This window comes from Engraulis encrasicolus, chromosome 14 (genome assembly GCF_034702125.1).
Source record: "Engraulis encrasicolus isolate BLACKSEA-1 chromosome 14, IST_EnEncr_1.0, whole genome shotgun sequence".
Taxonomy (NCBI): Eukaryota; Metazoa; Chordata; class Actinopteri; order Clupeiformes; family Engraulidae; genus Engraulis; species Engraulis encrasicolus.
The window spans coordinates 19,696,525-19,708,058 of record NC_085870.1 but is presented as its reverse complement, the minus strand read 5'-3'; the positions used below and the strand labels follow the sequence as shown (position 1 = coordinate 19,708,058).

At 43.7% G+C, this 11,534-nt stretch overlaps 1 protein-coding gene across 3 annotated transcripts in view; it reads left to right on the top strand.

Annotated features, from left to right (window-relative positions):
- The window catches only part of itcha (itchy E3 ubiquitin protein ligase a), a 39,559-nt gene extending 28,060 nt beyond the window's left edge, over positions 1-11,499 (top strand). For all 3 annotated transcript variants that reach the window (XM_063215139.1, XM_063215140.1, XM_063215137.1), the window contains exons 18-24: positions 1-126; positions 1,733-1,873; positions 3,759-3,879; positions 5,302-5,406; positions 6,647-6,743; positions 8,029-8,101; positions 8,202-11,499. The exon at positions 1-126 is cut by the window's left edge and continues 8 nt beyond it. In XM_063215139.1, coding sequence (XP_063071209.1) covers positions 1-126; positions 1,733-1,873; positions 3,759-3,879; positions 5,302-5,406; positions 6,647-6,743; positions 8,029-8,101; positions 8,202-8,301 — 763 coding nt within the window. In that variant the 3' untranslated portion in view covers positions 8,302-11,499. The remainder of the gene's footprint in view (positions 127-1,732; positions 1,874-3,758; positions 3,880-5,301; positions 5,407-6,646; positions 6,744-8,028; positions 8,102-8,201) is intronic.
- The last annotated feature ends 35 nt before the right edge of the window (positions 11,500-11,534 follow it).

Below are 11,534 nucleotides of genomic sequence, written 5' to 3'. Positions count from 1 at the left end.
CCATGGGAAGTTCATTGACACGGGCTTCTCGCTGCCCTTCTACAAGCGCATCCTCAGCAAGCCCTTAGGCCTCAAGGACCTGGAGTCCATTGACCCAGAGTTCTACAACTCCCTCATCTGGATCAGGTGACCACCTGCACACACATGTATACACAAACGCACTCACACATGTATATACAAACACACTAGCACAACACGTGCCAGTGTGTTTAGCCTGTAAATGTATCACGTTCATTATATCTTTGTTAGATCAGGGGTGTCAAACTCAAACTTCAAATTCTCAAAGGGCCAAAATTAAAATCTGGAATGACGTCGCGGGACAAACTGAAATGTAATACTCAAGTCAGAAGTCAAATTTCACAAACACTCATTCTCATCATATATGGCAGTTCATATGTTTCTGTCTGTGTTCATTTTATTCACCTATGATCTTTTGACCTGTTTTGACCATGTAACTTCCTCAGAGGGTCACACTTTGTGTTGATCTGTGAAGTTCTTTGTACTCCCTGTCACGCCTCATCACTCATCACAAATCAACAATCGTGTCACCCTGTGAGAAAGTTACACTGGCAAAATATCTCAAGTAAAGGATACAATTTTTATGTGTCTGAATCAAACTAAATAATTAGTGACTTGTCCTGCCTGTAGTTTGATATATTATGTGTTTGATGGTGCACTATTGGGAGCCTTTATAACCCAGAAATAGATAATTATTATCCTTTAGAAATATGGGGAAATTCTGGACAAGGTTACTCAAAAACACCCACGGATGGTAGTCAACAACGTTTGCTAACATTGAAACACTTTGGTTCAGGGAACTAATGGGGATGATTATCAACAAGTGCATAGTGTTTATTATATTTCAAAAGTGGGGAAAAGTTATGTATTCAGTGACCTAAACACCCACAGGAGTCGATGTGTTTAGCTTGTCTGTAATGTTGAGTTATAATTTGTTTACACTAATTGACACCCTGCCTAAACAGCACACTGCTCATTATCTCCTACTGTTCTGTACCACCACCCATGATCCTGGCACACACTTTTATGCCCTCCTGCATCAATCACATGCTTGAAGGTGCACTGTGTAATATGTTTAGTAGTTCATTTCCAGAATTCATGCTGCCCATTCACAAATGTTACCTTTTTAGCAACTACTTAACACCATAAGACTCCACCAGCTACCACTGGAATCTCTGATGCACCTTTAAGCCATCCAGTGTTCCATCTCAAGTGACAACCCCCTCCCCCAACACACATGTACATGGGTAACAGCACACATCGTTTGTACTGTGGGCTTCGGTTGCAATTAATACAATCCTTTTGAACTACATTTTCTTTACCTGCCCCCAGGGACTACAGATGAAAATGTGCTGTATTAGTTATAATCTGGCACAAGCCATCCTTTTTACTTTTGTAAACTATTACTTTTGTGCATGGTCCCTGTTTGAACTAAACTAAATAAACCCAAGTAAACTAAACTAAAGGTTTGGCAGTTGAGTGTCAATTGCACAGGCCTCGTTCTGTATGTTAGGAAAGTAAAGGTCTGCGACACTGTTTGATGCTCCCAAAATTCAATGGCACAACGTTTCGGACTATCAGTCCTTCATCACAGTGCAACTTTCAGTTGTCTTATGTTTGGTCCAGCACTTGTGCTACTGATGTGCGAACATTCTCTGACTTTTTGGCTCGTTCTGTATGTAATTGTCCCTCCTCCTTTGCCCTAACCAATCAGGGACAACAACATTGAGGAGTGCGGCCTGGAGATGTACTTCTCTGTGGACAAGGAGATCCTGGGGGAGGTCACCACCCACGAGCTCAAGGATGACGGCAGCAACGTCCTAGTCACCGAGGAGAACAAGGAAGAGTACATCAGGTAACCAACCAGGCTCTTATTGTGGCCTACTTCACAACTCCACAGGGGGCTGGCTGAGTCAATGGCTCCAGGGTCAATAGCCTACGTAGCTCCTCTTTGCTCTGGCGTCGTGCGTCATGAATGGCCCGCCTCCTTGGAGAACACAATTAAGTCTCTCCACTGTCAGCTTAGGCAGAACAACTTTTGGGGGACTTTTCCCCATTCAACATTCGCATTTATAAATGAGAAAAATACCTTTGAATCGTACTTCAAAGATATTAATACATTTAATAAAGCTTCTATTGCCAGTGACGTCTTGCATCGCATCTCCAGGCCATGAGCAAAAGGAGAGGACGGGAGGTTAGGTATTGTGTTGCAGCCTCATTGTTGCCACAGGGAAGTGTGTCAGGATGAGTCAGAGGTCCATGGAGCACACGGCCATGAACCAGGGCACAATAAGGGGGCACACACACACAGAGAAGGATGAGGAGTACGTCAGCGTACAGGGTTCGTACTGTGCCCTACTCCACTGCAAATCTGCCTTTGCCCAAACAGCACGTCCACTCCGTTTATGTGTCAGGCCACATAGCCCAATTAGGATTTCATTGTCATTTCTTCAGGTGTATATAAGCAGTATATACAGTGTGAAAGCCTGGAATTGAAATGTGATCTGTCAAAGAAGACTTCCCTCTCTTCTTGTCTGTCTGTACTCAACTAGCACGTTCACTGGGTTCATTTGGAACATAATCTGCCCAAAGGAAAGTCTGACATTTGAGATTGGCATTTATTATAGGTTGTCTGTGTTACAGTATTTAGCATAGTGATATCATATTCCATGGTGTTATCACATTCCAGAGCTGTACATGTGTACATATATCGTTTTATTGTCATTTCAGCCATATACAAAGTACATAATGAGATCAGGCAATTGGAAAGGACACATGGCCCATTCCATCCAGACCCAATCCAAACTAGTAGGAGTTAGCACTTCTCCTACCTGCATATTTCAGCTCCCGTTCCTGGCAGTTGAAGTGAGAGTTCAACAACCATAGCAACTGCCTTGGTTTGACTGACTTTAGCGCAATGTTTTCATACGAGCCAAAAGAACCATCATAGCTATAATTTCTGTCGTATGTTACATTTATGTTGACACAATGTCTTGCTATAACATGAAAAAGATGTTGAGTTAAAAAAGACTGTGTGGAACAACAGCACACTAGAGAAATAAAGTTGTACTTATTTGTTAACATTTCAAGTAATGGCTCCATAGGCGCCACCATTATCCTCCGACTTCAATTTGGTGAGGTGGAAGTACAGCAAGATCTCCCCAGCAAGATCTCCCCTAGTAGGAGGTCCCACTTTGACAGGCGTTGCAGTAATTTTTTTGTAGTAGGACGTGGGAGAAGTGTGATCTTGGGTTTGGATTAGGTCTGGAATGCACCAACAGTATATAGTGTCTCTGCAAAAAAGTGGTATATTTGAGACTAAGGGGAATATCCCTGTGATAGAGGCCTTGTGTTGTGTTTGAAAAACTTTTACTGGATTGTTGCCATTGTCAGTCTTGCCGATAAATGGTGGGCAGATTCATAGAAATCTATGTTAAATGAAATTCAATCGAACATGGCATTTCTTCAGTTTTTTTCTGAGACATTGCTTTTTTGTGGTGTTGATTTCTTGTTTTTACTGGGTTTGACTTGTTTTGGTTAAGTGCTGTTTGTCTACCCATACAAACTCTACACAGTGGGGGATCGGTGTTGTTTTTCTGTTGATCGAATCAATTGTGTCTGATAACTGTCCAACAGCCAGTCTGTTTTGATCTGTTTTGGTAAATTGTAGATTGACACAAATTAAGTTAAGTGTGCGTGTCTGTGTGTGTGTGCGTGTCTGTGTGTCCTCCCTCTCCCAGGCTGGTGGCAGAGTGGCGTCTGTCGCGGGGCGTGGAGGAGCAGACCCAGGCTTTCTTCGATGGCTTCAACGAGGTCCTCCCACAGCAGTATCTGCAGCTCTTCGATGCCAAGGAGCTCGAGGTAGGCAGTATCCATAGTAATCATTCATAAGGCCCTGCCGTGGTCAAACGGTAGGGCACTCGTCTACCATGCGTCTGACCCGGGTTCGCTACCCGGCCCGGGTCCTTTGCCAACCTTTCCCCGTATCTCTCTCCCCACTCGCTTCCTGTCACCACCTTCACTGTCCTATCATAAATTAAGTCAAAAAGAAATTAAGTCAAAAAATAAAAATAAATAAATCATTTCTAGATGCCACATTGACCACTCCTTTATATTGGAACGAATGGCTGAATTCAGTTTTCCCGCACACCGATGAGCTCACTTTCAATCGCTTTTTATTTTCCTGATGTCTTGGGCCACCACGGGGAGCTCATCGGTGTGCGGATCTTCCTTGCTTTACATAAACTTTATATTTTGACCCTGCACCCGGCTAAAAGAAATAGGATGTCTGTGAGATCAGACTAGGATTCATGAAGTCAGATTGACGGCATTTTTAGCCGGTATATTGTTGCCATCAACCGTGACAAGGCGATATGCAAATTATCCTGTAGGAGGCGGTAACATCCATGAGAAATATCAGGATACTGTCCCAAGACTGTGCTGTCCATGGTTGGACTATGCCAACATGACACCCTGAACACGACATGTAGTGTTGATCATCTTTGAGCAGCATCCAATTGTATTCATCATTCAGCATACAGGGCTCTGAAACCAGAGACTTTAGCTGGGCCTATAACCCAATCGATCTGTCACCCCACTTCTGTCGATGTCTAGTGTTAATATCCATTATAGGAAAAAGGAGCTAAAGGCAGGAAAACAAACCATGTATTACATGAATTATCAGCACAACAGAGGTTTGTGGGACTGTGTGTGAAATGTTGTGCCAGGTATGTTTGAAAGGCCAACTGGGGGTTGGAGCAGATAAAAGTCTTCTCCTTAAGGTTCTCCTTGAAGTGATACCTTTGGTATGATGTCTGGTCTCCAATGACTGTTAAAGAGACTTTGACTGTGAAGTCAGGCAAGGTTTCACTTGACATTGTTTGTCAAGTCGGCATGCGAACTTTGTACTATTTTTACAGCTTAATTTTTGGAGTAACTTATTAATTTATGGTTTATAGGAACTGATCCAGAACACAGCTGTAAACTGGGTTATATGGTGGAAATTAGATGGTGTAGCAAATACTGTAATAACAATAAATACAGAAAAAAAAACTTTGAACACAGTTCCTGAAAGTGCATTCCAAGCTTTGGTAAGGAACCTGTGTAACCCAACAGAGGGGCTACAGCCCCCCAGGGGGTGTTGGGGACCCCTAGGGGGGCGTTGAGAAGGATAAAGCTAAGTTAGGGCGGGGCTTAGTTGCCATTGGGGGGCATTAGTTAAAAAAAAAAGGTTGTGAACCACTGGCCCAAATTATTAAAACTATGCTGTGTTTGTGTTTGCAGGTGATGCTGTGTGGTATGCAGGAGATAGACATGGCGGACTGGCAGAGGAACACCATCTACCGCCACTACGCCCGCAGCAGCAAGCAGATCCTCTGGTTCTGGCAGGTAAGCCACTGTACCAGAGAGAGTAGAGAGAGAGAGAGGATCCATAGGCCCATTGTTTCCGGGTTCTATTATTGGGGGGGAAATCCCCCTTTAGGCAGACCTAGGCAGACCTGAGGACTATTCTATTCAATGCTAGGAGCATTATGACACGCCCCTTTAGGCAGACCGGAACCTGGTCATGTTAGGTGCCCATAGCAACCTATTATGTTGGCATATCTCTATACTAGAATCTCTGACTGTACTCCTGACTACCTACACACCAAACTAGCCACTTGGGCCTCCTGAATCAATACACTAGAACAGACTAGAAAGACTATACTACAGATGCAGCAGCAAGCAGATCCTCTGGTTCTGGCAGGTAAGTCACTGTACCCCTGACTACTCTGTACCACCAGACTAGCCACTTGGGCCTCCTGCCTCAATACTGAGAACAGACTAGAAAGACTACACCACGGCCAGAGATTCTAGGAGTATGCTTTCCAGTCTCTCCGCTACGGCCTGAGCAGCAAGCAGATCCTCTGGTTCTGGCCAGTGCTGTACGCCTCGCATAAAGGCACATTAGAGTAGTACCACTGTAGGACACTATCCCTGTAGCCTTAGAGTAGAGCCACTGTGGGGCACTAGGCCACAAGCTAAAGGAGAGGACTAGAGGGTAGATATTGAGTTGGACCCTAAGGCTTCGGCTTTAAGGCTGGTCCCTAAACCCCATTGGCCTGTGTTTGAAATCATACTGTAAACCTATCTTGCCTGGGATACAACATTCAAACAAGCCATCACACAAATCAGGGATCTACTGTATTCTCCTGTCGCAGGGCTCCGCGTTTTTTGCGGTTGCCTTGGCAAAGTGTAGACGCAAGCTAGACTTTTATTGGGTTCCGCCGCCGTCTCTGTTTACTCCTCCTCCAGTTAGACATTAACAGAGAGAGAGGATATTGCATCCATAATACTAAAGTGTTTCATTCATATGAGCTCCCTATTACGAATCTGTAGCCCTGTTTACGTGGATGAGTTTTAATAACACGGCGTAAGTGCGTCATCTGAAAGGAAACATCCCTGGTAAACACCCTCATCAGGTTAAAACCCACTGGGATTGGAGTGTGAACCATGTTAGACAGTAACATTCTGCTCTGAATATAAACTATTTACATGCAAATCAGCTACTGACGTGTGTGTCTCTGTCTGTGTGTCTGTCTCTGTGTCTCTGTCTGTGTCTCTGTCTGTGTGTCGGATGTCCCTACAGTGTGTGAAGGAGATGGACAATGAGAGGAGGATGCGTCTGCTGCAGTTTGTTACGGGCACCTGCCGACTCCCGATGGGAGGCTTTGCGGACCTCATGGGTAAGACCATAGCACCCATGCATTGCATTACATGGAGAAGTATGACAAAGTTCACATCCTTTGTCTCCATGTTCAGTATTGTAGAATAGGGTCAATTCAGGGTGCAGTTAAAAGTAAACAAGACGGGGGGCGCTGTGGCGCAGCGCACTAAGCCCCCCACATTTGGGCTTGCATGCCCACCCACGGGGACCGTTTCGAGTCCGGCCGGGGTCATTTCCCGATCCTTCCCTGCCTCTGTCCCATTCGCATTCCTGTCACCATCTTCGACTGTCCTGTCAAATAAAGGCATAAAAGCCCCTAAAAAAAAATAAAAAAAGTAAGTAAACAAGACAAGCCAAATGCTTCCATGACATGGAGGGGGGATAGAAGAGCAGATAAAGTGGCCGAGAATAGACAAGTATGGCCAAAAATAACTTGACTTTGTTGTAGGTAAAGTAAGCCAGAGGAAGAAAAGCAAAGATACAATGTCAGTGCCATCAAGAAATGACTTCACTACATACAGGAACGTGTACACGATTGCAGTTTCATAACAAAACAGGGGTGGATTTCTCTAAAGTGTTGTTGCTAACCATGTTAGCTACTTTGTTGATTGCAATGCAATTTCCCATTGGCAACTACCAAAGTTGCTAACTGCTAACAACTACGCTTTCCAGAAATGCACCCCAGCACAGTGGCATTTAAAGAGACACTGGCAGAATCACCTACAAAAAAATGGCATGAAATGAAAAGGGATGTGATGGAGAGCATATTCTATCCTAAAGTAGTTTATTTCAACCCTTCAATAATATTTCCAAAATGTTGTAATTAATCGGTTTGTGACCGGGTGAAACGCGTTTCTTTCTTAGGTTTGCCTCATTCATAGGCTGCCCAATAATAGGGCTTTCAGGCTGACCAGAACGAAGCCGGTGCCGGTGCCGGTGCCGGTGCCGGCACCAGTTACGTTCGCCACTTAAGTGCTTATCTGCGAACCGCCCGTGTTCATACAGGGCTCTGAACTTTTTCCGCACGTGACTGTATTACCTTAATGAACCTGCTGATGGCCACGCTGTCGTCACGGTTCGCAGAGAAAAACCTAGTATGTTGCGTTTCGCATTGCGAACCAACTGTCTGGTTTGCAAAAGCTAAAATTTGTGGCGTGAACACGACGGGCGGTTCGCGATTAGGTGCGGGAATGGGCACCGGCACGGTTCTCAGTCGACCTGAATGCGCTATAAGAGGTTCCAAGGGAATATCAAATATCAAAAACGAAACTCTGTGTGTTTGTGTGTTCTTCTAACTTTCACAGGGAGCAATGGGCCACAGAAGTTCTGCATCGAGAAAGTGGGGAAAGAGAATTGGCTTCCGCGAAGTCACACTTGGTAAGATCAGCAAGACTTGTTTTTAGTGCTAAGTTTGCAATGTACAATAAATGAATGTGCTTTGTTCACCAACGGCAGTTTTTTTTCTCCTTGTAAACAGCTTTAATCGTCTGGATTTGCCACCTTACAAGAGCTACGAGCAGCTGAAAGAAAAGCTCATGTTTGCCGTTGAAGAAACCGAAGGCTTTGGGCAGGAATAACAGAAGACAAAGGCGTGCACACACACACACACCTTCTCATCTACACATGCACACACACACACACACACTGAAGCCCTTCCTTTCAGCCTGGAAACCCCTTGGGGAGATGTCTGCCCGTGAAAATCACCATCTGAAAGAGACACGAAAAACAGAAGAGTGTTTGTTCGTTTGTGTGTGTGTATGCGTGTGTTCGTGTATGTGTGTTGTGTGTGTGTTTGGGTGTGTGACTGTGACTGTGTGTGTGACTGAGAAGAAGCACGTCAATTCACCCAGTCCTCCCCCATCTGACCTTCAAGATGTTATTAACTGACCCAACCCTCCTCTCACCACAGTCAACACTCTTTGAAATTGGTCACCCACCCCCATAATCAGCGCTGCATAACGTCGTCTACCTATGCACAGATGATCACCCCTCCCCACATGCTTCCCAGCGGATGAAAGGGGTGGACAACAGCAACAGTACCCTCGCCACCCTCAAAGGGCCACCTGCTGTAGCTATGGTATCCCATCATATGCCAGCAGGGGGCACCACTGCAGAAGGAAGGGAACAAAAAAACAAAAAAAAAACGCCTGCGTCACCCATAACCTCGAACGGCATGTGTACAGCCCACGAGTCTTCAAACACCACCCTCTGTGGTACCCAGTAATTTCCAGAATGTTCTATGAGGGAGCATAGATGAGAATTGTGCAAGCAGCATCATGACGTGTCCTAGCATTTGTTAAAACAAAAAAAATACACAAAAAACAACACAGGAGGTAATTATGGGTCACTGTGTGAAGGGGAGATAGTGACAAATCAAAGATTCATTTTTAGATATCGGGTAGAAAAAAAAACAGATGTGTAATTTAATGTGACATTAGTACAGCGTTGGTGATTAACAAGACATTATCAGAAGTGTGTGAGGTATTGTATCCAGCCTGAAGAGAGAAAGCTCCTCCTGAAAGCTGCAGGATAATGAGACTTGCGCTGCACAAAAGACAGCAGAGACACAGACGGATATAATAACGTAATGGCTTTCCCATAATGGTGAGAAATGTTCCCCTTAAAACGTCCCTGTCTGCTTGCCTTTTGTGAGTGTTCGGTGCGGAGCTGAGAGCAAAGGCAGAAAATTGCCCCCTTTTTGGCGGACAATTGTGCTATCTGGGCTAGACGGAGCTTGGAGGAAATCTTCCTTAGCTTTTTCTCATATATATTTTTTTCCTTTTTTGTAAGGGTGTCGGAGGGTGAATCTAACTCCTCACACCTTTATTGCGTAAGGGTTTATTTTTTTAGAGTGAGAAGAGATTGCCGTTCTTTTATGAAGAGAGTAATGACAGATCACCTATATGACGTGGGACGCTCTGGTTTGTCAAAATAATTAAATTCCATGAATTATTTATTAAGAAATAAGATTTTTCAGTCATTTGCACATAGTAAAAATTTTGTTTCCCACTGAATGGTGTCTTGTTGAAAGAGGCCTGATTATAATGCAAAACTTCTGTGTGTGTGAAAGCAGAAATGATTGCAGAAGAAGGAGTTTTTGAATTACTGGGCGCATACCTTTAACTGTATCACTGTGACTATTCCTTTTAAGAATAAATATCACGTAAAGATGGCTGATCAACACTTTAAAATGGATTGCTTCAAGGGAGCATGTACTTTTCTTTGTACATTACACTGTTGATGTGAGAGTGTATAGTTATGCTTTCGTATGTCTGCAATTGAGGGAAGGGGAAATGAAAAATCACTGCTCGAGGAAATGGCATTGCTTTCAGTTGCTACCAGTTACATGTGTAAATCATCTCATCTTGATTGGAGTTTTTTTCCCTCATGTATGAAATTTCTTGATTTCTATGCAAGCACCTGATTCTGTGTGCGCACACAAAGGTGCTGGACTTTACACAGGCGCCATCTTGGACACTCACTTGCCAAGTCTGATGACCTTGCTCATCTGGCTAGTTTTGACCTTTGGAAAGGAGATGTATGTAAAGTCATGTGGGAAATGGAGAACTGTTGTCTCTGATGGTAAATAACTGGTAGGGATACACATACACTGTATCAGCCAGTGTTTTAAGAGATCAATAAATAGGCAAACTAACAGAGAAATGAGGACAAACTAGCTTTTTTGTTTCATTTTGCAAACTACTTCCTCCAACAAAACTTGTCTTTTTTTCTTTGTTGGTCCCCCCAACATCACATCACATTTGTCTTTATCATTTTTTTTCCTTCTGAAGGCATGCTGTACCAGTCCTGTGTGATATTCTAATGCACCTAACAACAGAAGCATCTGAAAAAAAAAAGAAATCATGTATTTTGGATATTTTGTGTCTAAAATCAACTGAACTGAACGTCTGATAATGGAACATGAACCTGCTGATTGTTACCTTGTTTTGACATCTCCTGGGATAAAGCCTACCTACACGCCTGTACTGCTATTACTATTACTACTGCATAGCCTACTACGCCCGCCCTCCATCCAGCCATGGTGTGACTCCATGCTTGAATTCCGGCCCAGACCTTCAGCTGACCTCACTCGAACCCCTCTTCTGCATGCGCTCTGTGCAGACGTGTTCAATAGGTGACCTTACTGAGGTCTCAAATGTCTACACTGAGCCGACACTGGACACTTGGGTCTGTCAGCTGTAGCATGGCACATCCAGTATGGAGGCTTCACATTGCAGCAAGTACCTAAAAAGTTATGCTCACCACTGCTCCTCTACCGTATGTCTGCCTCTTGCTGTGCAGGAGTGTAGACTAGGTTGTGTACAGTGTGGTCTTGCTGCGAGATGCAGCGCAGAACATTGTCTCCACAGCAGTGGTCGGTGTTGACTAATGCGAGTCGTCATGACAACTGTGGATCTCATCATTAGACAGCAGGTAGACATTAGCATAGAGTGCTTTCTCACAGTGGGCCGACTCTTGTTTTATTATTTTATTTTTTATTTTATTGCAGATTTAGGTAATGTAACAAGCAGCGTAATTCTAGCAGAGACTAAATGTCATCAAAATGGATGCTTTGGGGAAGCATTTCCTTCTAAATTTCCTCATATTGCCATGTCTTAAATCTTAGAGCAGGTGAGAAAGTGTACAAATGACTGTATCACTAATTTATTTTTTTCCTATTTAACACATTGTAAATGGTGTAATAGTACATTTAATTCATTCAAGCATTGTTTTAAAATACCTAATCTTTTAATAAATTGGGGATGGGAAATGAAGTGAAATCTATTTATTTTTGTGTATGTACAAAGTG